Source organism: Ursus maritimus, unplaced genomic scaffold (genome assembly GCF_017311325.1).
Source record: "Ursus maritimus isolate PB19 unplaced genomic scaffold, ASM1731132v1 scaffold_5, whole genome shotgun sequence".
NCBI lineage: Eukaryota > Metazoa > Chordata > Mammalia > Carnivora > Ursidae > Ursus > Ursus maritimus.
The window spans coordinates 37081655-37105790 of record NW_024426663.1 but is presented as its reverse complement, the minus strand read 5'-3'; the positions used below and the strand labels follow the sequence as shown (position 1 = coordinate 37105790).

At 40.2% G+C, this 24136-nt stretch overlaps 1 protein-coding gene across 1 annotated transcript in view; it reads left to right on the top strand.

Annotated features, from left to right (window-relative positions):
- Nucleotides 1-18994, top strand: part of LOC121100713 (microtubule-associated serine/threonine-protein kinase 4-like) — a 294690-nt gene extending 275696 nt beyond the window's left edge. Inside the window, exons 5-6 of the mRNA XM_040622218.1 lie at nucleotides 11007-11042; nucleotides 17800-18994. Coding sequence (XP_040478152.1) covers nucleotides 11007-11042; nucleotides 17800-17833 — 70 coding nt within the window. The 3' untranslated portion in view covers nucleotides 17834-18994. The remainder of the gene's footprint in view (nucleotides 1-11006; nucleotides 11043-17799) is intronic.
- The last annotated feature ends 5142 nt before the right edge of the window (nucleotides 18995-24136 follow it).

Genomic DNA, 24136 nt, shown 5'->3' with positions numbered 1-24136 from the left:
GTGCAAAGGACAACAGAGGAGAAGTCAAAGGAACTGCTTTCTAGGCAAGGTGTGTTACTAACTAACCAAGTGACTCCAGATCAGTTTTCCAGAGGCTTTTCCAGCCCTTTATCAACGTAGTCCCAGATATCATCTCCACTCTGACTCCTTGGATAGCTAGACATCAGCTAGTTGTCTTCTTCCTTTCAATAGTAGCTACTTGCCGAGACTTGATCCTTGATTCTGCCAGCACTTTCCGTCTCTTTCTCATTGGAACTAAAGTTGTGATACTCTCTGCTCTTTCTCCTCTCTGCTACCTGTCAAAAACTATATATCCTTTGAATAAATCATGATATAATCATACAATGAAATACTACATAGCTGGTAGAATGAATGAACTGGAGCATATGTATCAACACCCAAAATTATCAAAAATACACAGAACAAAAAGCTAAAAGCAAATTGCATATAAAAGAAAGCGTTTACATGATAAAATTTTAAAATATGCAAAACAAGACATTTTGTTGGTGAATACAAACACGTGCAGTAAAAATATAAAAACGTGCATGGGCAACAAATTTACAGTAAAGTTTATCAGTGGAGGGAATGAAAGAAATGGGATTCGTGAGTACTCTACAGGAGGTTTCATGTGTATGATTAATGTGGTAGGTACTTGGATATTTACAATATACCCCCTACAGCTTGATATTCTCCAACTATTGTACTTAAAATACTCAGTAATTACATGAAGCTAAGATTCCAAACTGCTTTATCCAGGCATGTGTGGAGATTTAGCAATAATTTGAAGGAAAAATTATATAAATTTTATCTGTTTTGAATGAAAGGCTATACCAAACCTGTTATTTCTGTTTTATTCTTTTTGTTGTTGTTGTTTGTTACTTGAGGATTGGCTCAAATGAGTACAGTTTTATAGCTGTTGGAATATCTGCTGTGGCAGGTGCCTTCTAGTTAATGCCAAAGCATCATAATAAATTTTGGTACTTGTGGAGGAAAGGAGGCACATGAGATGGTATCTAAAATGGGACATTATGACATTTAGCTGTGGAACTAGATTTGTTGTCTTGAATTTTCAGCCTTTTAAGAGAAGTGACTGACTATTTTTTATCTACCACAAGGTGCCTAGTAGGGTCATGTACAGAGTGTGGGTGTTGGGAGGTCATCCACACGTCTGTCTCCCTCAGCCAGACTATGAGTCTCCCAGCAGAGTGAACTATCCTGCTTTTGCTCTGAGTTCCTATCCCAGTGTGTATTGAGGACTAGCAGTGATTCTGTGGCTGGTCAGCTCATGCCAGATCTTTCTTGGTTTAAATTCATTGTGGAATCCATCAACTCCCTTGACATTATTTTTATTTTCCTAATAGCAGTGAGTCTAAACTGTCCATATTTATGTAAGTGTTGTGGGTCCCTCATCTAATCTTTACCCATAGTTAGATATGAATTTCTAAGTGGAAAAATTCTCTGGGAGGTGCTTGTTTTGAGACAGGTCAAGTGGTAAAAGGGTAAAAACCCAAGATGTGAGCTAATACATGGTTAGGAGCAAAACCAAGGTGTCCCTGGCAGCTCACTTTATTTTTAAAAGACCCCTTTGTATTTTGTTAATTGTCCAAATAGACATTTCTCTGGGACAGAAAGAGCCTCTCTTTTCATAGAATTCCCTGGAGAGAGGTGCCGGAAATGGGGTGGAGGCCGTTCCCTCTCCTCCAATGTTGTTTTTTAGTTATCTTTTCAGATTTCTTTACACAGAGAAGGGAACTGCACTATCTGTTCTTAGCAAGGAAATTCTCCTTGCTACTTAGTGTTTCTTCTGTGTCTTTTAATCATGAGCTTAGAGTGCGCTGTTTTATGGAGCCCTGTTGGCGTAGAATTCATAAAACTGTATGCACTTATTGCTTTATTATAGTAGTAACAGTGACTTGACACTTGGCCAGTTCTTTGGCTATACGTGTTTTAAAAGTGGCATCTAGCAGCTGACTCCCCAAGCACAAGCAGCTCCTGGTATGCACAGAGGTCCTGAAAAAGTGTGTTTCTGCATGCCCAGCAATCTTTGGGAGGTTTGAAATGCCTAAAAGACACATTAGGAGTCTTGGCTTATTTTAATTTCTTGATCTAGCAACAGTCCTAGTATCCAGTAATTGTTCTCCTCTATCGAGTTTTGTCCCCTCTCTGTTCATGCTTTCCTTTTGTTATCTCCATGTTCTGGAGGTGGCTGGGGGCTAGCAGGGCTGGACAAGGCACACATAGATAGCTGGCTATTGGTGTCTAGCTGTTTCTGGTCTGCTAGGAAGCCCCCCTCCCTATCTACAAAGAAGAAAGGCATCTTAAATTTATCTGCCACAGTGCCAGACAGCCTCATACTAGAAATCCATTCAGTTGGATCTTAGAGATGTTTTCAGTGTCTCATTGACTTGTGCATAACTTTGGGCAGCGTGTCACTGTGCTGCGTTTAGCACAGCAGCAGACCGTTCGTTATTGGCACGTGTCTGCTGGACGGGTGGGACATGAGGCTACCAGATCGGGGAGCAGCTGTCAAGAACTGTTTTGCCCCATGTGTAAGTTAATAAATGTATGAATGGATGGCAGACTGACTTCACTTCTTTCTAATTTTGTCTCTCTGGGCAGGGGCAGGAAACGGATGGAGGGGTGAGTAAGCAGCAGAGGGAATGTGTTGTCAGAGGGTGGTCAGGACAACAGAGGCAGAGGACCCTGATGGTTGTTGGAAGCTTCTGGGTGGAGCGGGGCCTGCTGGACGTGGATGGCGACTTGTCTCACTGTAGATATATTGAACTGAAGGTACTGGGTTAGGTTGGAATTTGTCGTTTTGAGACCAGCTAGGAAGTGGCACTCTCTGCAGTTGAATACACTTGGTTGATACACTTGGCATGCATAGAAATGTCTGTTTGTTGAAAAGAAGACTTATATTCCAGCTGGTTGTATTTCAGCCAGAGCATACTGCCTTGACGAACTTTTTAGAAAAGTAGTTCGAGTAAAATGAGTAGTTTCAGTCTAGAATGCAAGGAGAGGAAATCACCTTCATTTTACAACTGAGTTGAATTAGATTTTGTGAGTTTTTCAGCAAGGTGAAGGCAACATTTCCTGAAACGGAGGGAAAGGGCTTAATGCAAGCAAAACAAAGGCCTTGTAAACCGTACGTGTATTTGGATGAGTTTTAAAATAAATTTAGCTTCCTTTTTAGTACTTTCTTCCCTCCCACACCCATAGATATTGAGGCAAGAATTCAAAATCTCTCTTGTCAAAGCTGAATGGAAGTCCAGTGTCATTTTGAATGTTAGAAACCCAGAAACAAAACGAAGAAAAAAATTGAGTGTCACATCTGAATTAGCATTTAAAGTGGCGTGTTTATATCAAAAGAGAATGGTGTAATATATCCTGAGAGTAAAGAGAGGATTGCAGCCTGTGAAAGAATGTCAGTTGCATTTATATATTCATCGAAGAGCTAGTTTGGTATTTGGCATGTATTTGCAGCGTCCCTTATCATGCTTACTCTCATCTTCTGTGAAGTGGGTAGGGAAGAGACCTGCCAGATAGAAGCAAAGTAGGATTGATCTTCTTACCTTTGAAAATTGTAGGAAGACCTTAATTTTGCTCCAAGGCAGGAAGGGTTAGGTCCCCTAAGGGAGGGTTATCAAAATGCATGCACATTTCCAAACACACTTGGGAGTGCAGATTAGAATCTGGGTGCGTTGGGGGGTGGGCAGTATGTTGGGGGTGGAGGCTGGTGGACCTTCACCCAGTTCTCAAGGTGAGCCTAACATGCTACCCGCAGGTGAGAAGAGGTGTTGTTAGAGCTCCCGGGAGTGTATGGTGGCAGAGTGGGTTTCTGGATGCCCCTAAGGCCCGAGGGGAACTTCTCTGCTTCATATTTACTAGAATAACTTTTTAACAAAACTGAATCAAACGGGAATCTGAGGAGAGTTTTTCAGTGAGCACTCCTTTTCAGCGAGGCTTGTATAGGCTTGTACAGTGACCCCCTGAGGCCGGGGGATGGTTGCCTATGCTTTCTCACTAAAAGCCACCTGTTCGGGTCTGTTACTCAATAGGCATTTCAGAGCGTGGACTGAGGAGCCACAATGCCTGGGTTTCAATCCTGTGTCTGCCGTTTAACCAGTGCTGTGACCTTCACAAAGTCACTGAGCCTCTAGGTGTCTTTGTTTGCTCATTTGTAAAATAGGGGGTATCTTGAGAATTAAATCAGTTAATATTTGTAAAGTGTTTATAACAGTGTGTGGCCTACTCTCAGTACTATGTACGTGTTATGTGAAATAAAAAGTACCGGGAATTAAGCCCTCCCTGTGCCACCCCGCCCCCATCTCTTATTTTTGTTCTTGTAGAGTTAGACCAAAGACTACAAAGTAGGCTGGGAAAATTCCTTTAAAGCCAGATCATTTGCAGAGCATTTTCTGAGGAGCTGGGTTTTTTCCCAGCTTTTGTCAATGGTGAGGTTTTAAAGAGGGCATTTGGCCCCATAACCTTGGGTAGATCTTTCCCTTGTATCCCATGATGGTCAAGCGTGGTAACAGGAGGTTTCTAGGTGTGCTGTGGGGACGGACCCCACACGTGTTCTGGCTCTGTGTCATGAGGCTGTGAGGGACCTCTGTGTGCTCAGTGGCCCTCTTCCAAAATAAACCCCCACTTTAGACCTGCCCATCCTTTTTTTCAGCATAGTATACAGATCACTTCTTGCAATTGTGTTTTGGGATAGACAGGTGTTGAGGAAAATGAAGTGGGCTATTATTTACGTCCATATGGAAAATCTGAGTCAGAATTTCATACCTGGAAGAAACCTGAACAGAAATCTGACTAAACATAGATTTATTTGAGAAGTGTGGAACTAACAACACAAAGGATTTGAGATTTGCTTGTGCTTAGGGCAAGTTCCTTGACTGTGACCAGAATTTGGGGTTCCTACCCTCCAGGGATTGGAAAGCAACCTTTCCTTTTTACGAGTGTACTTGAGTTGGAAAGACATACTCAGCAAGGATGTGGGTATGCTTTGTTCTGAAAGACAGGAGTTTTAGCATCGAGGTCCACAGTGTGGATCGAATAAACGGTAGACGCCACACCGTATGCTTGACTTCACCATGCTTGTCCTGGTTTCTTGGAACATTCTGGAAAGCTCGGCCCCAACTCTTCTTGAGTGTTTACACTTAAAACTGCAACCAAAGGGAAAACCCCAAGGTACCTGCCAGGACTCCCAGGGAACGAAATTTACTCAGACTGATCAGGAGACTAGGGAGGCCAGGCTGGTGCAATGTGCCATTCCCAGCTGCAGTAAGTGCTGTCCCTTATGCAGTGAGACATGAGCGAAGTGGCCAGGTTCTGTGTTGTCCTCGGTACCCTGTGGTGTGGTAGTGAGGCCCTCCGAGGGGGACCTTGGAGAGGTGGGTGGTAGCTGCGAGATCGTACGTGTATCTTGGTATTTCTCCTTAGAATCTCTCCTATTTCCTCAGCTGTTCTGACTCCTGAGAATTCAGCTCCCTGCCCTTTTACTCTTTGTGGCAGCTGACTGTCCAACCTCATCAGCTGGGGAGAAGATATTTGAGGGTTCCCTCTTTGTTTTTCTACAAGAGGGGTCTCACCCTCTGAGAATCCTGGTGGGCGTTTCTTTCATCTGAATACACATGCACTGACTTCTCACATGTTGTTCTATGAAGTCCCCTCTCCTCAGATGAGTTTGAGGGCTTCTCCATGCTCGGGTTGTGGAACATAAGATGAGACCATAGAACATGCCAGCAACTGTACATGTCTCTTCTCATGGCCTTCTAGGCTTTGCTTCACCTCATATGTCACCCAGGTAACTTTTGAGTAGTACCATAAGGAAATTCTATACAGAGAGTTCTGTAATGAGGGGGGGGGGGTTTCATTAAGTATGCTCTGTGTTTATTTGCATGTGGAAATAGGTGACATCCGTCTGACCTAGTAAAAAAGGATACATTTTCATTTTTTTAAAAATGAAGTTTGTAATCATAATAAATTCCATATGCATATTATATTGAGGGAAAGATTTTGAAATGCCTTTATTCTAGAACTATAAAATCTTTCAAGAAATATTTGCATATTTTGTAGATGTTCATGTGAAAAGTGTTCTTGTTCTATTGGAAAATACTGGTTTGGCATATGCTTTGTACTCTTTATTGCATAGGAAAAGTCATTTCTAACTTTGGTTGTGTCACCCAGATCAATGGGATTAACACGGGAATGGCATTAGCACTCGGTGCCAATCTCTTATTAAACCCTGGTTTTCCAGGGCTGTCTTTTCATGTTATTGTTGGGGGTGGTCTGTGCTTTTCCTTAGCCCAGCTTTGAGGCAGAGCTTATCTTTTGGGTTTATTTTCATGTTCCAAGAACTGAAGAGGGTATTTGCTTTGAGAAGCTGGCACCATATGACATCCCCCCATAGCTGCTGTGGAGTGAAGGATGATGTTGAATGCAGGGACAGTGGGGACTGTCCCTCTGAGCTGGCAGCAGGACAAGGCGAGGGTGTGTTCTTTTCTTAGCTCCCCTTGGCCTCTCTGCTGAGGCACTAAATGGTATTTGGTCTGCATGGGGCACATGAGTGAGTTCACCAGGGGTTTAGCATTTCAGGGTCTTAAGCGTAGTGTTTAGTATCTTAACAAATCAAGAATCAATTATCTGGGAGAATAAGCAGAAGGTTTTTTATGTCTAGGGTAAATTAGTTTAAATGCTAAAACCAGTCCTTGTGGATTAAAGAAGCACTTGGAGGCAATGGAGTATATTTTAAAAATGGCACTTGACATCACATACTGAAAAAGAATTAATAGATCAGTACATGGGTTTCATGTCTTAGGGGAACTGTGTTGGCTTTTTTTTTTTTAGGTGGGATTCCAAGGTATTATCAATTTGTATGTAAATGCAGTCGATTCTGATAGAATTGCAGGGAAAAATACTGTCATCAAACATCTGGTTAAAGCATGTTTCTTAATTATTGTCTTTGAGAATTCAGGCCACTTAGCTTTAGTCTCTCTCTCTCTCTCTTTTTTTTTTTTTTTTCCTTTTTTCTGAGAGATGTTGGTCAGACTTATCTTGAAAACCACAGGAGGAACGGTCATGGTGGTGGTTGTCTGGGGAGATACTTAAAAGGGTAATTACAGTAAAGATAGTGGAAATTGGTACTTCTTGAGGCTTTGTCAGATCTCTCCCTGTCCAGCACACGGCTTTAGGCTCCTATTTAACATCACCTAGGCTGTATTACGCTAAGTACCCAGGAATTTTGGTTTTCATTTGTATTACTCTGCAGCAGAATTTAAAGCAGTATGAAACAGGCACACAGAACACTCTAAAGCAGCTTCTTCTCGTGAAATTCTATGTAGCATGAACCAGTTTCAGCTGTGCTAAGGACAGTATAGCCCTACATGGTCTAGCAGTTAATGTTTTCCCCAACAGCTAACAGTGCCCCCCCCCGCCCGCCAACACCTTTAAATAGGAAAAAGAAACTGCTTTATGGAAGAACAATTGGCATACAATAAACTGCATTTAATTTAAAGTCCACAATTGCATAAACTTTGTCATATGTATGTAGCCGGGAAACCACCATCACATCAAGGGAACGAAACAACGGTGTTGCCCAGAAGTTTCCTCTTACTGATCTGCTAGGACTCCCTCCACCTCCGCATGCCGAATCAGACAATTCCTAGTATTTTCCATCCCTTAGGATTAGTTTGCATTTTCTAAAATTTTAAGTAAATGGAACAATACTGTTCGTACATTTTTTTTTTTTTTTGGTTTGGTTTCTTTCCCTCAGCTTAATTATTAGGAGGTTTGTCTATGTTCTAGCATATGTTAATAGTTCATTACTTTTTATTGCTAAATAACATCCTATTGAATGGGTACAGTTTGATTATCCACATTTGATTATCCATCCATTTGTTGATGGACATTAGCGTTGCTTATAGTTTTTGGCCATTATAGATAACACTGCAATATATGGTTGGTAAATTTTCTCCCAACTTGTGGCTTGTGTTTTCAGTCTCTTCACAGCAGAGCAAATGTTTTTTACTTTGATGAAGTCTGTGTTAGCAGTTTGTCCTTTAAATGAACATGCTTAGCCAGCTTTGCCTAATCCAGATCCACAAAGCTTTTCTCCTATTTTTCCAGAATGTTTATAGTTCTGAATTTTACCGTTATGAGTTCTAAGTTTATGATCCATTTTGAATTCATTTTGTGTATGGGTGAAGTATGGATTGACGTTCATATTCTTGCATGTAGGTATCTAATTGTTCTAGCACCATTTGTTGAACAAACGATCCTTTCTCCACTGAATTGTTTTTTTACCTTTGTTGGAAATCAGTTGTCTTTATTTGTGTGTGTCTGTTTACGGACTACATTCTTTCTCATTGACCTATTTGTCTTTATAGCAATACCACATTGTTTTGATTATTGTGGCTTTATAGTAAGTTTAGATATTAGGTAGTGTTGGTTCTCCATCTTGATTTTTTCCCAAAATTGTCTTAGCTATTCTAGATTCTTTAATTTTGGAATCAGTTGGTCCATTTCTACAAAAACAAAAACCTGTTGAGATTTTTACTGGAATTGAATTAACTTTATAGATCAGTTTGAGAAGCTGTGAAGTTTTCCAGTGGTTGTCACAATGAAACACTAGTCTTAGAGATGGATTAGGGGGGATAAAGTGTGGGTTGTTACAGTGTGGAGAGATAGGGATGGAGTCGCCCCCTAAGATGGACTGATGGAAGAGCTGGGTGGCACAGCGCAGGGAACCTGACTTGAGGAATGAATGACCATAAATGAACAAGTATTGTATCAGAAAAATCCCCTCCGAGAAGCCCAAGAAAAATGGTTGGGTGGTTCATTCTGGGAGCAGCTCAGATTATGATTTCACGCTGAAGTTAGAGGGAAGTAGGCACATTTCTTCTGGAAAGAAGAGTGTAATAGAGAGCTCAGGGTCAACTTAGGAAGGGAGGAGGAAGACATGAACAGACGAGATTCTAGAACCTCATGTGTTCATGGAAAGCCTATGATGCAGGAAACAGAGGGCTAGCATCATACTTTAACGTCTTCCGCAGTGACTCAGTCTAACAGAACAATGAAGGTTACTTGTGCACCTGAACTGGTGGTTGATCTTGAACAGTGGTTCTCAACCAGGAGTGATTTTGTCCACAAAGAGGATATTTGACAATGTCTAGTGACATTTTTGATTGTCACAACTACTGGGAGAGTGGGATTTCTTTTATCATCTAGTGGGATGCTGCTAAACATTCTACAGTGTTCAGGGAAATCCCCCCAACAAAGTCTTATCTCCCCAAAATGTCGATAGTGTTCAAGTTGGGGAACCCTGGTCTGGAGGGGAAGGACTAGAAAAGAGGATAGAATGAGAGTGAAATGGATGGGTTTCTCTGGCACCTCCTGTCTGCATTGTCTTGAGGAGAACTACTCTTTTGAGTAGTGACCATGGGCAGTTACTCCAGATGATGAGGAATTAGTCTGTGGAAATCTTCGGGCATATTTCTAGAGGATGTCTAAAAATGTTACCAAATAAAACAGTTTAACAAAAGCATGGCTTGACTACAAATAAATAGGAGAAATATTGAACATCTGAGTTAATTTGCCTAAGAAGAAATTATTTGATTAGACATGGCCTTGGCCGTAGATGAGTATCATTTGGGATACTTTTGATTGCAGGTCATAGAAAACCTCACTCAAAGTGGCTAAAAATATACATGAACTTTACCAGCTCATGTAGCTAAATGGTCCAGGTTTCTGGCAGGGGTTGATCCCAACGTTCACTGTTGACACAGGACCCAGTTTCTCCTTCACCCCACGTGCGCTTTCCTTCATAGCTCACACATGGCTGCCAGCAGTTTCGGGGTTACTTTTTCCTTATTCATTCTCATCATGACAAGGTATTTCTTCTCCTATCATTATGAGTTTTTTTTTTTTTAAGTGTGCTGTCTTAAATTATATGTCCCCCTTGAATATGGTAACATTAAAACAATTCTTCCATTTGCTTGGACCGATGCTATCCAGTATGGTAGCCACTAGCCAGATATGGCTCTTCTGCTCTTGAAATACAGCTTGTCTAAATTGAGATATGAAATAAGAATGTGGAATAGCTAGTTAATAATTTGTATGTTAAGTATATGTTGAAACAGTAGTGTCTTGGGATTTATTGAGTTAGAATGCAAATGCATTATTAGAAATGCTTCCACGTGTTTTTAAAAAATTGTTTTAATGTGACTCCTAGAAAATTGAAGTTCTAGAAGTGGCTTCAAATTGTGTTCCTTGTCGACTGGCTTAGACCAGTCAGGGGTCCCTGGGAGTCTGACCCACCCAAACCACATGGCTAATAGACATATGGAGAGAGGTGGAATGGTTACTGGACAAGCAATTAAAGATGAATACTGTGGTAACTGGCATAAGCAAAGAAAGGAATATTTGTTTATTTGCTACCGTTTTACTGAGGATGAATGTCTGGAAATACTGCCCTACTACCACTAATAAGAGCTAATAATTGTCTCTTAAGTATATTTTTGAAAATTATAAGAGTAACGTGGTACCCCCTAGCCACTAATGAAACAGCACAGAAATAACACTAAGAGAAAGTAAGTAACCCTTCTCCCTTCTAATCCCTGTTTCCACTTAGAGCCGTAGGCAGGTGTTGTCAGTCTGGTGTGTGTTCCTCCATGCCTTCCTTCATGTACATATGAGTGTATTCACACACGTTGTTCTGTTTCTGCTGTGGCTGCCATTGTAAGGATGGGATTATGGCACTTACTCTTCAGTTTGCTTTTCTTACCTTACCAATTTGCTTTTGTTATCTCCAAGTTAGCATCTACTGATTTTTCCTGTTCTTACATATTATAGATATACTACATTTCATTTTTCTCCCATCACTGGGCATTCATGCTATTTCCACCTCCCCCCCCCCCATCACTCAACAAACAATGCTGCAATAAACATCTTTGTACCTGCGTCCTTACGTACTGGTCCTTTTTTTTTTTCTTCTTCTATAGGATAGATTCCCAGAAGTGGAATTGCTTGGTCAAACGGTATGTGTATTTTTAATTTTAACAGATAAAGCTAAATTATTTTTCTCAAGGGAATAGCAAATGATATATGCACGTAAGAGCTCCCATTTCCCACATTCTCATCAGCATTAGATGTCATTGCTCCTTTTAATTCTTACCAATCTGATTATCACTGATCATTAATTTACTTTTTCTTTACTACTGTTGATGTTGAGAATATTTTCGTATGTTTATTATCCATGTGAATTTCTCTTTTCTTCACTTCTCTTTTCTTCACTAATTATCACTGATCATTAATTTACTTTTTCTTTACTACTGTTGATGTTGAGAATATTTTCGTATGTTTATTATCCATGTGAATTTCTCTTTTCTCCACTGCCCATTTTTCTGGTTGGTAGTGTTTTTCTTTTATATTTTCTGAGAGTTACTGTATTTTAGAAATGTTAATCCTTGGATATGTGTGTGCAAATATATCTTTACTGTTCTTCTCTCTGTGTGTGATGTCTTTTGCCACATGAAAATTGTTAATTATTATGCAATCAAATACGTCTTTTTCTTTATTGCTTCTGAGATCATCTGTTTTGTTCAGAGTGGTTTGTCCATCTCAAGGTCATATAAATATTCTCCTATATTTTCTCCCCAGTTTTTAAAACCTTCAACTCTTACTGCAATTTTTAAGTTGTACACATGATACGAAGTAGGATTCTGCCTTTATTAGTTTCTAATTGTTACAAGAACCTTTATCATGGGCTTGAAATGTTATCTTGTCACGTATAAGGATGCCATATATATTTGGATCTATTTCTGGACTCTGTATTCTGATCCCTATCCATCTCTGTGCCAACACCATTCTGTTTTGAATGCAGTGGCTTTCCTAGTGAGTTGCAATGTCTGGTAAGTTGTCCTTCACTGGTCTTCTCATACTTTTTATTGTTGTTTTTAGCCATTTGTTTTTTTCATACTCTGGTTAAAATAAATTTAAAACTTAAAGTTGGGGAATTTTATCTTAAATGTTTTGAATATAAAAGGTAATACAATGACGTATGATAAATAGAATTTAAAAATTAATAATTTTCAGTTTGGGGATCTCTTCACTTGATATTACTAACCGGAAAATATTTACTGATGAACTGAGGCCTTATTTCTTATGTGACTTTTGATTTTTTTAAATCTGATTTTACTTTGTCTCTGTGATAATTGTACAGTTACCTCAAAATGGAGAAATGGGGGTTACAGGCATGACATGTTGAAATCTATCCAAAAATTAGATTATCGCATTAAAGCTACAGTGTAATGCTCTTAGTGACTGTGACCTTATAATACTTTGTATTTCTGTTTATGTGCCAAACTATAAAATATACTCAAACCTGGATTGGTTGACGGCTTTAAAAATAATGTAAACTGTAGATGTGCATAACAAACCATGTATTTTGTGATTTTTTATGATTTCATTCTTCTAAAACTTAAATAATCTTGACCTAGGAAACTGTCACACCTGAAGTTTTGGGAAAAGTTGTCTAATATTTTACATGTTTTTGATAATTCTTAACTTTACGTTAATGTGATAATAACTTAATTGCGTTCACTGCTATTCTCAATTGCTTTTTGGAAACTTTACATTTAATATTAAAACACTAAATAACTTTGTGTTTTTCTGAGGGGATTTGAAATGTTGTAGCTAAACACTAAGACTGCGTGTGATTAAAGATAATAGTAGTGTTGTCTTACAGATAGTATATATACAAATACACACAAAGTCTGTGTTTTGCTTATGAAAGGAAACATCCTGCCACCAGAAAGGATAAGTGCTTACGTCACACTCGCAGCTGATTTACAATTTCTGCCATCTGCCAAACATCCCCATGTAGGTTCCACCCGTGTTTACTTGATTGATTAGAAAAAACCATTAGTTCTGTAGCCAAAAATGAAATGGTAAAATAATTAACGTATTGTGATTATTATTGAATGAAATACAATTATGTTTTTAAAAAATGAGATTCCTTGTACTTTTAATGGTATTATAATTCAAATAAATTAATTGGTGTGGCAATTTTTGGCATGTGTATGAATATTAAAGATGGTAATTTAGAAAAGAGAGAGGGAATTCATTTAAATTATTCACACTGAGACCAAAAAAAGGACTTAGTTTAGTTAGAGTTAAATTTAAACCGTCGATGTGAACTTTGAATCTTTATTAAATCATAGCCAAGTAGAATTTTTCTATTCTGTTCTAAAGAAGGTCATGAACAGTTAGCTCCCGGCTTCCATCCAGCTCATAGATCCAGTACCGTCCCGCAGACAGTCCAGGTACCTGGATTCTGGCCTCTAATACTACTTTCCACTAACGGTCAGCACGACTCATTCAGGAACATACTAAGACGCCCTGACTGGGGTATGGCAAATTTTGCTGGTTTTAGAATGGATTTGCTTGTTTGTTTTTGTTTTGTCTAAAGCTCAAGGATGCTTTCAACAGTGTGTGTGGAGGTTGAGCTGTTCATGTCAGATGAACCAAATGGAAGGAATGTCTTCTGCAGTCCCATAGTGGAAATTTCAGTGACAGAGGAAATGGTATTTAGAAGCCGTTGAACAAGTTGGGCCTACCAGAAGCCCAGAGCGGTGGATCATGTTCTGTCATAGGTAACAAATGATACAAACTGTGCTCAATAAAAGACTTATCATGTTTCTGGGGTTGTCCAAGAAGCGGTATTTTGATCCATTCAGATTCTGTTTCCTGTACTCAAGTTTTAATCAGGATCAACATTGAGAGTTGATAAACATAAATTTAAAAAGATATAATTGGAGTATATTTTAAACACAATCATGGATATAAATTCTACGTTGTTAATTTTAAGATGAAATTGTTTTTAAATATATGCAAGCTATTGCAGGAACTGAAAATCATAGTAAAAAAACAGTAAACTAGGATATGATAAGATTAGTCATAAAGGAATTTTTTTCAAAAACAACGTTAAATAGTGGGGGGCTGCCTGATGCTAGAGACTCTGGAAAATTTGTTTAAAATAGGATAGAGAACCCTTCCCTGTGTTTGTCAAATAAACGTGAACAACCACCATAAACGAACCACATAAACAACAAACATAAACCACCATCTGTGGTCAGGGGTTGGAGTGGCTGTTCATCGCCAACAGTTTTTTGTTCCCGAAGCCAGAACTACTGCACCTACAGTTACCAGCACTGTGTTCACAAAGCCACTCTGACTGGAGGCCTTGAAGTCCTGCATGGGGAGGAGACAAGCACTAGGATAATCAGAGTAATGCTCACAGGACTGCAAGAAGGAGGAGGAAAATCCCCCACATCTGCGACATTAGATAGAAATCACCATCTGTGTTGATTTCAATGCATCGACAAGGGTTCTGTTGAATCCTTGCACTTCACGTAAAGATACTGAGCAGGTGATGATTCTCCTGTGCTGACCGAAAAGCAGCATTGTAGCTCCCAGAACGTTGCAGGTATTGGGTTCAAAGCAATATTCCTGAAGCCTACGGATATCATTCCTGGACCTAATGAGATGAGGTCCACTGGAACCCACCTTAGTAACTAATAGGCATTCTTAATCTGGATCCAACTGAAGTAAACCAGCCGTATGTGATAGTGTACTTTTAAACAATGAAAAAATCTTAAGCTAGAAATTAAAACTGAATCACAGTAAATATTTTTCGTAGATTTTCATTTTAAGATTTGCAAAGGTTGCCTCCAAACGACCAAGGTAAAATGTAACTTCCCGTAACATTGTAGTAATTTAATACTATTCTCTTGTCCTTGTTAAAATGTTACCCTCCCTGAGTATCACTTTCATGTGTTTGGCACTGTCTTAAATTGTCTCAAAGTAGAGTATCACCAGTTTCTCGTCTTTATTTTGCTTTAATCTATTGCTAGAATATGTTAAACCTTCCACACATGGGAGGTAGAAGAAAATATTGACGCAACAGATCCTGTGTAAGTGTGAGACTTCCATATTGCTTTGATTTTAAACAGGTCTGCTGGTAGAGAAGTGTAGTATCATCTGAGAAGATTGATGTCTTTTTAAGAGTGAGATCCCACCCTGTCCCTGGGCTGATGGCAGAAATTGTAAATCACCTGTGAGTGTGACGTAAGCACTTATCCTTTCTGGTGGCAGGGTGTTTCTTCCTTGAGAACTGTGTTGAGACTGCTCCATTTTTTCAGGTCAAGCTGCTGGGTCAGTAGTCAGTGACCCTTCCTCTCTGTGCCTTAAAGAGAAATAGCTACTTCTTTGGGGAAACCTCTTGTGAGCTGGGGACATATACTGCCAGCTGCATCTAACTTCCAGGTTATGTCAGAGGATGACTTTTTAAAATGACACATTAAATTTGACCCCGAGTTATTTGTCCCCACAATATTTTTGTACATCTAAATGTTGAAATGTCAGTCTCCTCGAGTTTTCTGTTGTCATTTCTGCTACCATTGAAATTCTAATGAATGAAATAGCTCTTTGGAGGAAAAAAAAAAAAGAACTACTTCCATTGGTACTTTCTCCTACTATTGGATTTTTCAAAGGCTAGCTTACAATCTCTTAGAAAGGGGTAGGACTATTGAAGTGTATGAATAGAAAACTTCAAAAGTGAACCTCTCAAAGCAGTAGAATATAAAGATATTTTAAATATAATTGCAGTTGAAATATGTGTGTGTGTGTGTGTGTGTGTGTGTGTGTGTATAATTGCAGTTGTATTCAGTAGTAAAAAAAAAAAAAAAAAGGAATCAAAGCATTTCTCCTTGATGCCATCCTGAGTTATGGAACATGTTGTAAGAATGAGTAGAATATTCACAGGAAGGAGGGCACCTCAGCATTATCCAATTTAGGGTAGCACATGTCCCCCAACCTTTAATTTATCTGACCAGGTCTCCACCAGATCTGTTAAGGCCCCTTCATTTTCATCTTCTTAGACACCCAGCCATGGAGCATAAGATCACATTTGTAGGGACACTGTGACTGAACAAATATTTTCCTTTACATGGTGCTTTCAGAAGAATCCTTTTATCTTCTAGAGGGCTAGGCTCCTTGGATGTCTGAACAATGAGGAATCTTAGCAAGCTATTTCTACACCAGAGCCCTTGGAGCTTAACATACTTTGAAGTAGATTGCTCCCCATTGCAGGGCCACAAAAAAAGTGGTTTTTTTCATAGTCTTTGCATTGATGTTTGCAAAGCCAGATGGCTTTGTAAAATGAGCCCCAAAGCAGTATAACTGATTAAAAGAAATGTCAGGTAGTTGAAGGCTTTCGTACCCAATGTGAGCCTGGCAGAAAGAATTGTTCTCTTGGGGTCCGTTAAAATTGGGAAATCTCACGCCCATCTTTAGGGGTCAGCCAATGACAATTGAGACAGGTGTTGGCAGCAGGAGCCTTAAAAATAAAGGCTGGAAAAAAAAACTCTCTAGCCAGCCATTGGGAGACCTGCCTCAAAAAGAAAAGAAACGGGCCAGTGACGAAGTGCTTTGAGGGTTGTAGGTACTTGGTGAGGCTGTGACTCACATACTTCAGGTTATCCTCTCATTTTGGGGTTGTTAGTACCGTATCCTAAATCTGCAATCGCCGGAAACCCTAAAGATTCCTTTGCCTCACAGCTTGGGGCCCCTGCTGTCCTGCTTCTCTGTAAATGACTCTGGTTGAGGATGCCAGAGTTCTGGCTCTTTTTTGTTGCCCATATAGAAATCATTCTGCTCGTGTCTGTAACCCTGAGCGCTGACCTTAACCTAAGACCACAGTCGTATATTTCAGGCTGTTGGTTGGAAGACTGATGGAATCTGGCCTTGAAGGGAGAGGCATTCGGAGATGTAACAAATTGTTCTCTGGCTTCATAACCCACCATCCGATGATTGGGAAATGGGGTTCAGAGCAGGAGCAAGCTTGAAGATGAGGTTTAAAAACCTGTCATAAAAGAGGTAGCTGTCCCTGAGTTCAGTTGTTTTCCATCATCAGAAAACACTTTAATCCTGCAATGTATGTTATATGATAGAGGCTTGAAAACCAGACCTTCCCGTTCCATTTTCTCCCTGTTGCTGTCTCCTGTCATTTACTCATCAGATGTGGTGCTGATACGCTGACAGAGCAGTGATGGTGGAAGACCGGGGACCGGTGTTCCATAGAAATAGCTAATTTATGAAGAGTTGGTGTATTTTGATCTCTCTGAACTTCTGTGGGCCCTTGTAAAGAGGGAAATAATTCAAACCTAGAGGCATTTCCAAGAATTGTTCTTAGGGTGGAAACTGATATGTGTATTCCTATTGTCCATTTCTTGAGTAATGTATAATTTGTGATATCTTAATAAGTTACAGCCAACTGGTCTTTATAGAAAATAATTTAATACTTGTATCAGTCACACAAGTGACCATTGTTAAACCAGAAAATACAGCCTGGAGAAGATGCATTCAAAATTACCTCTTATCACTTAAAGAAAAGATAGTTTAAAAAGCAAAGAATGTAGCTTTCTCTTGTGTCTTTTGATGAATTAAATAATTTTTCCTTTAGGTATCCCAGTGTTAGAGGCTCCTAGCATTTAAGAAATGGAGTAGCATTTTATTTTACTGTGAAGATTCTCAGTTCATAAAGCATTTATCTTTTTTTTCTCATTATTTCCATTGTAGAAAAATTGGAGAAGTATAAAGAATAAAAGTTTTAATCCATAGTCTCACCATGTGAAGATAGTCCCTGAAAGCATTTTAGTATATTTCTCTTCAGGCTCTTTTTCAACTCCTCATTACCTGATGATGATTGATTCTTGTTGCACATTTTCTTTCCAGCGGGGAAGTCCTTTCTGGAGCTGACCAGTTGTAGATGAGCTCAGTTCTGTGCTTGCCCGCAGTTGCTGTGCCATCGAACAGAAACAGCCAGGAGAGTGAAGTGCTGGACTGTTACTAATGGTCATGTATTCTTGTTTCGGGTACTGAGGCATTTCCTTATTTTCAGTAATTCATTTTAGAAAACTCAAAACGCTAACACTTTTTCTGCAGCTGTTGGCAATATTTGTTTAGGTTCAAGGAGGCTTTGACTTTTTATGTGCAGCAAATCACTTCTCACAACACATTTTAATAGGCTCCCGTAGTCAACCAAGAGATGATATATTCATTTAGGGAATAGAACAGATTTTCTTTGTGTTGCTGTAACACTTGGGGCTTTTTAAAATTTCCTCCGAAACCAGCACTGCAGCCATTCTTAGCCAAGTTGTGGTTTGTGGAGTGATTTATTGATCAGGGAGGGTTTCCCAGAGTTGCTCAGGAAATATCACATGTGTACCTTTGTACACGCTGTCCTGCTGGAATGCAGGCTCCCTAAGGTCAGGGGGTTTGGTTCCCTGCTATATCCCCTGTGTCTAGAACCATGCCTGGCATGTCAGAGTTGTTCCACAAATATTTGTAGATCCTGTTTTGTGTGTTTTTAAATCGCATATTTCCCCTGTTGCTTAACACTCTCATTGACTAACCCCTTAGTCGGTTGACTGAGCAATTACTGAATTCCTACATTAAGTCATTCCAACATCTAATAAGAATGTGATGAGCTCCTCAGGGTGCCTGGGTGGCTCAGTTAGTTAGGAATCTGACTTTGGCTGAGGTCGTGATCATGGGGTTGTGGGATCAAGCCCTGTGTCTGGCTCCATGCTCAGCGGGGAGTCTGCTTGTCCCTCTACCTCTGCCCCTCCCTCCACTTGTACTCTCTTTCTCTCAAATAAATATTAATAAAATATTTTAAAAAAAGAATGTGATGTGCTCCAAATACGATGGTAGATGTTGGCTTGTCAACTTAATGTATTTGTATCTAATGCAATGTTACTTCATTTTTTGCATTTAAGTCTTTTATCAAAACAGGTAAAAGTGATGAATTAGTTGCTGATTAATGTCTTAATATTTTTCTAGTCCTCTGTATAAAGAAGTGCAAGGGGACCTTGGTGGCTCATTCAGTTAAGCATTGGACTTGATTTCAGCTCAGATCATGACCCCAGGGTCCTGGAATCGAGCCCCAGGTCGGGCTCTGCATTCAGCGCAGAATCTGCTTGGGATTCTCTCTCCCCCCATTCCCCCCCGCTCATGCTCTCTCTCTCTAAAATAAATAAGTAAAAATTTTTAAAAAGTGCAATATAAATTTAATATTATCCTAAATTCTAGTTTATCCATTCAGGTTTTTGTCAAGGAGAATTTTAAGCATAGGTGATGTCCATTTCCATTTACCAATCTGAATTGAGTGCCAGAAATAGATACTTGTTCAAAGTGTATTTCCCATTGTTCTGGCTTGATTTCCTTATATCACAGATTTATGGGGGGTGGGAACAAGTAACATGGGTGAATAAAAAAGACATTAATTGGTAAGAATAAAATTACCAATTTTTGTTATTAATGCCATGCTTTTGAATACATTTACTGATAATTATTCTTTTGATAGATGAGAGAAAGAAAGGAAGGAGGGGAAAAAAAAAAAACAGTAACCAGTGGGTCTGTGGCCAAGGAACACCATTATTTTAGGTGGGTTGTTTTTGTAGTAAAATTGTAAAGGCATGTGTGAGAATAATAAAGACCAAATTCATGGTGGTGGCTACCTCTTGGGGGAGGAGGGTAACCAAGATCATGGAGTGGGGGTCGGGGCTTCAATAGTATTTATTTTTGACATGTCTCGTTGAGTAGTTGTTGATAACCAGGTGGGTGTTCATTATGCTATCCCTTCCTAGATTTTTTATTAAGAACAGTAAAAGATGGAGAGTGTATGTACATAGAAGTGAGATTTCCTCTAGTTCATTTCTGTTTATGAAAAAGTTTAGCTTTGTTTACCAGCTTTTTCAGCCTCTTCCCTTTCCAGTATCTTCCGACCACATCCTATGACAGAAAGGCCAGGAGAGACAGAGAAAGGAGAGGTGTTATGGAAGCAGAGAAACATGTTTAAGAGAAACTGACAAAGAGAATACATTTCCATATTTGAGCCTGTTGAGTCACAAGAAGTGAGTGATTACAGTGCCTCCTATGCATAATCATTTACTCTAATTTTTCTTGACTCAGATACTTCTGTTTCTGCAGAAGCCTTTGGCAGCTACCTATTGGTGTGGTTCTGTTCCATGCAGACTTTGAAACGTAGGTATCACACTGAGCCGTGTCTGGTTCTCATTGTCTTGGTCAAAGTGGTAGATGATCCTTGGTGTGGAGGGTCCTGTGGCTTCCTCTCATTCTCACTCTTGCTTGATGACTATTCCTGAATTACCCCCTAGAACATGCATGGCTGGAGCTTCAGTTATATAGATGATGGTTGTGGAAAATGGTGGCCCTTGAGAAGTAGCTTGAGGTGTAGACATTTGAGAGAACGGGAGCTTTGCCCCAGACTTATGGAGGTGAGTGGATGTGATTCAGTCACCCCATGTATTCAAGTGCCAGGGCCGCCATAACAAAGTGCCACAAACAAACCTTGTGTCTTAAACAATAGAAACTTCTTGTCTCACAGTTCTAGAGGCTAGACGTGTGGGATGAAGGGACTGCAGGGTTGGTTCCTCATGAGGTCTATGAGAGAGGATCTGTTCCAGGTCTCTCTCCCAGATCCTAGTGGTTGGCTGGCATTCTGGAGGTCCCTGGCTTATAGATGCATCTCCTCGATCTCTGCCTTCATCATGACCTGGCATCTCCCCTGTGTGCATGACTCTTTCTGTATCCAAGTCTTCCCCTTTCCTAGGGACATAGTCACTGGATTAGGGCCCACCCTAGTGATCATCTGCAGAGACACTATTTCCAAATAAGGTCACATTTGCAGGTACTGAGGGTTAGAACTAAGTATTTTCTGAGGTACACAGTTCATTTTGGAAGCCCCTCTAGTCTCATTCTCCCTGCCCAAATGTGGAAGGCGGATTCCACAAGCCAGTAGGTGTTGTCGAGCTCGAGCTTGTTGTAGTCTGTGCAACGTCCCCTTCCTTTTTCGTGAACTCCTCTGAATGGAAAAGCACAGGGGCAAGACAAGTTACTTGTTCAGGAGAGAGCAGTTGAAAGGCGCACTTGCCAGAGAACAAAGCCAGCATGAAATAGGAGTTGGTCCTTGCTCTTTCTTTTTCTTTCTGTCCAAGCTCTCCTGTACACCTCATTAGAGTAATCTATCGAAATCCAATCAATTCCACTTTGGATGATGGCAAATGAATACTATTTCTGCTGCATTACCTGTGAAGTGGTCCTCTGTGGATAAACCTGCAAACCTCTCACTATTTATAACATTGTTTCCCTGAGAATTGCGATCTGGTGTCTTAACTTTAAAGATACACCTTTCAAGTACTGCCTTGTATGTCATTGACATGAGCTGGGGATATGGATCTGGCCAGGCTTAGAGGCCCTGGCGGCTTTCTCCCTGCCATGTCAGGGCGCTTGGGGGAAGATGCAAAGGGACACTCAGAGCAAGTGTGCTCTGCCCTACTGGGAGACTGCCATCCTTGGCAGTGGTGTCTAGGGAACAAGGCTGGACCTTCATGTGCTTCGGGAATTCCCTGGAGACGAGGCTTATGCCCAGAAGGAGAACTGGCAGAGACACTGGCAGAGACATCCTGCTGTGTACACAGTATCCACGATCCTGTTTTGGTTCACTGATAAAACTGTGATTTTTGTCACAGTGGTAATGTGTTCAATTAAATGACTGTGCCTAACCAGCCTTCTTACCTCACAGCTGGATGGAGTTATGGTATTACATATAGACCGATGAGATCTAAGTAAAAGTTGCTCAAGAGATAGTTTGTGGGAATCCTTTCTTTCACTTCCTTCTTCCAGTATGGAATGCATCTGTGTTGGCTAGAGCTCTGGCACCCATGTTGGTCTCTGAGGTGACCGTGAGGATAGAGTGCCTACTGAGGATGGTTGAACGGAGAGGTAGAAGTTGCTTGAATCAGACGATTTGGTAGCCACCACTCCCACACTGGATTCCCTGCTTCGGAACCTCTTTTATGTGCAAAAGCAGTAAGCTGCTTTGTTTAAGCCACATATTTGGGTTACCAATTACATGCAGTTATAACTGCACCTAATCCTAACTGATCCAGAGATCTTTTCCATAGGAACCGAATCACTGCCCCTTAGAGTACCCAGTATATCCAGAGGGAAAGACTGGTCCAGGAAAAAGGAAGAAAGGAGAACTTCTTCCCAAGACCTAAAAACGGACTAGTTCATTGTGCCCCATGACATTTTTTCCCTAAGTCACCTTTTATGTGAAGTAGAAGAGAAGACTTTGAAAGCGTGTCCTGTTTAACTGCTCCCTTATTTATTCAGAACTCTGTTTCCTAATAGTGTCGACAGTGTAAGTCATTCCCATTTTCTGCCAGCCGACATTGACTTTCAGCAGCATCCCTATCTTGGCAGTACAGCATCGTTGTGAGTATTTCATTGCTTTTTACCGTTGTTTTCGGAAGTTGAATTGAAACAGAAAAGAACATGCTGTATCAGTGATAAGAAGTGTAGCTCTCATACACTTAATGCAGCTGACACTAGAGGGGAGTTATCCAGCTTTCCAAAACGGACTAATATTTAGCCTGAATCAGACACTGACTGTGCTTGGTTTGGTGGTGTGTGATAGTTGATAGCGAATGAAAAGAACAAAATGCAAGGATGTGGACAGATTGGGAGTGTATCAATGAGGGGTGTATGAGCAATAATTAGAAAGTTTGAAACTTTTTTCTCTCTCAAGGAACAAAAAATTGCCTAACAACGTATATTTGACTTTTTGGTATGTTTTTTAGGAATGTATAAAGCAGGAAAGTAGAGAATTGCTTTTACAGGTGGGTTCCCGATCTTTTTAGTATCTGATTGTCCAGTACAAGGCAGTGAATTGGGAGGAAGCCAGGATGGATGAGGCTTCTTTGGGACTGGACAGGGGTGGCCTGAGAGGAGGGGTCATGGGCATTTGCCCAGCTGCTGGGACAGAACGGAGGTTCAGTACCTGGCGGTGTGGGTGAGACACACTGTGCAGCTGTGTGGAGTAGATGAAGGTTTTGCCCTAGCTGTCCTTATCCTTCTTGAATCCTTCATGTTTCTCTGCAGCTCTGGATTCACAGCTAGCCCCTAGAAATGAAGATTTTCATGGAGGTCCAGGTTTAGGGGAAACATAGCTTCTCAGAATTTACTTGATCTCTAGCAAGACCAAATCATTTTCTAAATGTCTCCAAGTCACAGTGATGTGAGACCCTAAAAAGTACCTATTGCTTGAGGTACTTAATAAGACAATTAATGCTCTCCTTTTTTACTTAAAGTATATAAAATATCACATTTTCTCACCGAGCATGTTTTCGCTTATTTTTATCAGGTTTTACACGTTTACCAGAGTGTTTAAAAGTTCACTCTTAACCTCATTTCCTTGTTACCCTATTTTCCCCTCAGGCTGTTGATTTTATCAATTGTGTGTTTACCTTTCTGGCACTTATCAGGATCCTAATTCTTTACGGTGGGAGAAGAATTTCTGCCCTGGTTTTGGATAAATGTTGTCTTTCCTTGTTTGACTGATTAATTGATTGATTGACTGAAAGAGTGGGGAGTGGGAAGGTTGGTAAAAGGAGCCTAGCTAACTCTGATTCACGCAGTTTTCTTAACACATTCCTGATGAAGTTACTCTAGTTAACAGTTGAACATAAAAACAGATTGGGCATGCCATTATGTTGGTTTTCATTCATTAATTTCTAGTTGTTAATCTGCAGCAATCTAGAAATTTTAAATTTTTTTTTTTGTTAATCCATACTCTCTATCCCTCACCAAAAATATTCAGATGCTATTGAAGGCAGTATTGCTGCCAGGATGGAATGCATATGTTAAGATACTATAAAAAGGGACAACATTCAGTTTCTCAAATGCAGGACTCAGTTTCCCACTGAAATTCCAACCAGTATGGAAATACTGACACCTGATGTTGTATCACCACTTATTTTCAAGATTTATTTTATTTATTTATTTGAGAGAGAGCGAGAGAGCATGCTCATGCTCGCAAGCTGAGGGGAGGGGCAGAGGAAAAGGAGAGAGAGAATCTTAAGCAGACTCCCTGCTTAGGATGGAGCCCCACGTGGGGCTTAATCACAGGACCCTGAGATCATGACCTGAGCCAAGATCAAGAGTTGGACACCTAAGCCATCCAGGTGCCCCTCGCCACTTTTTA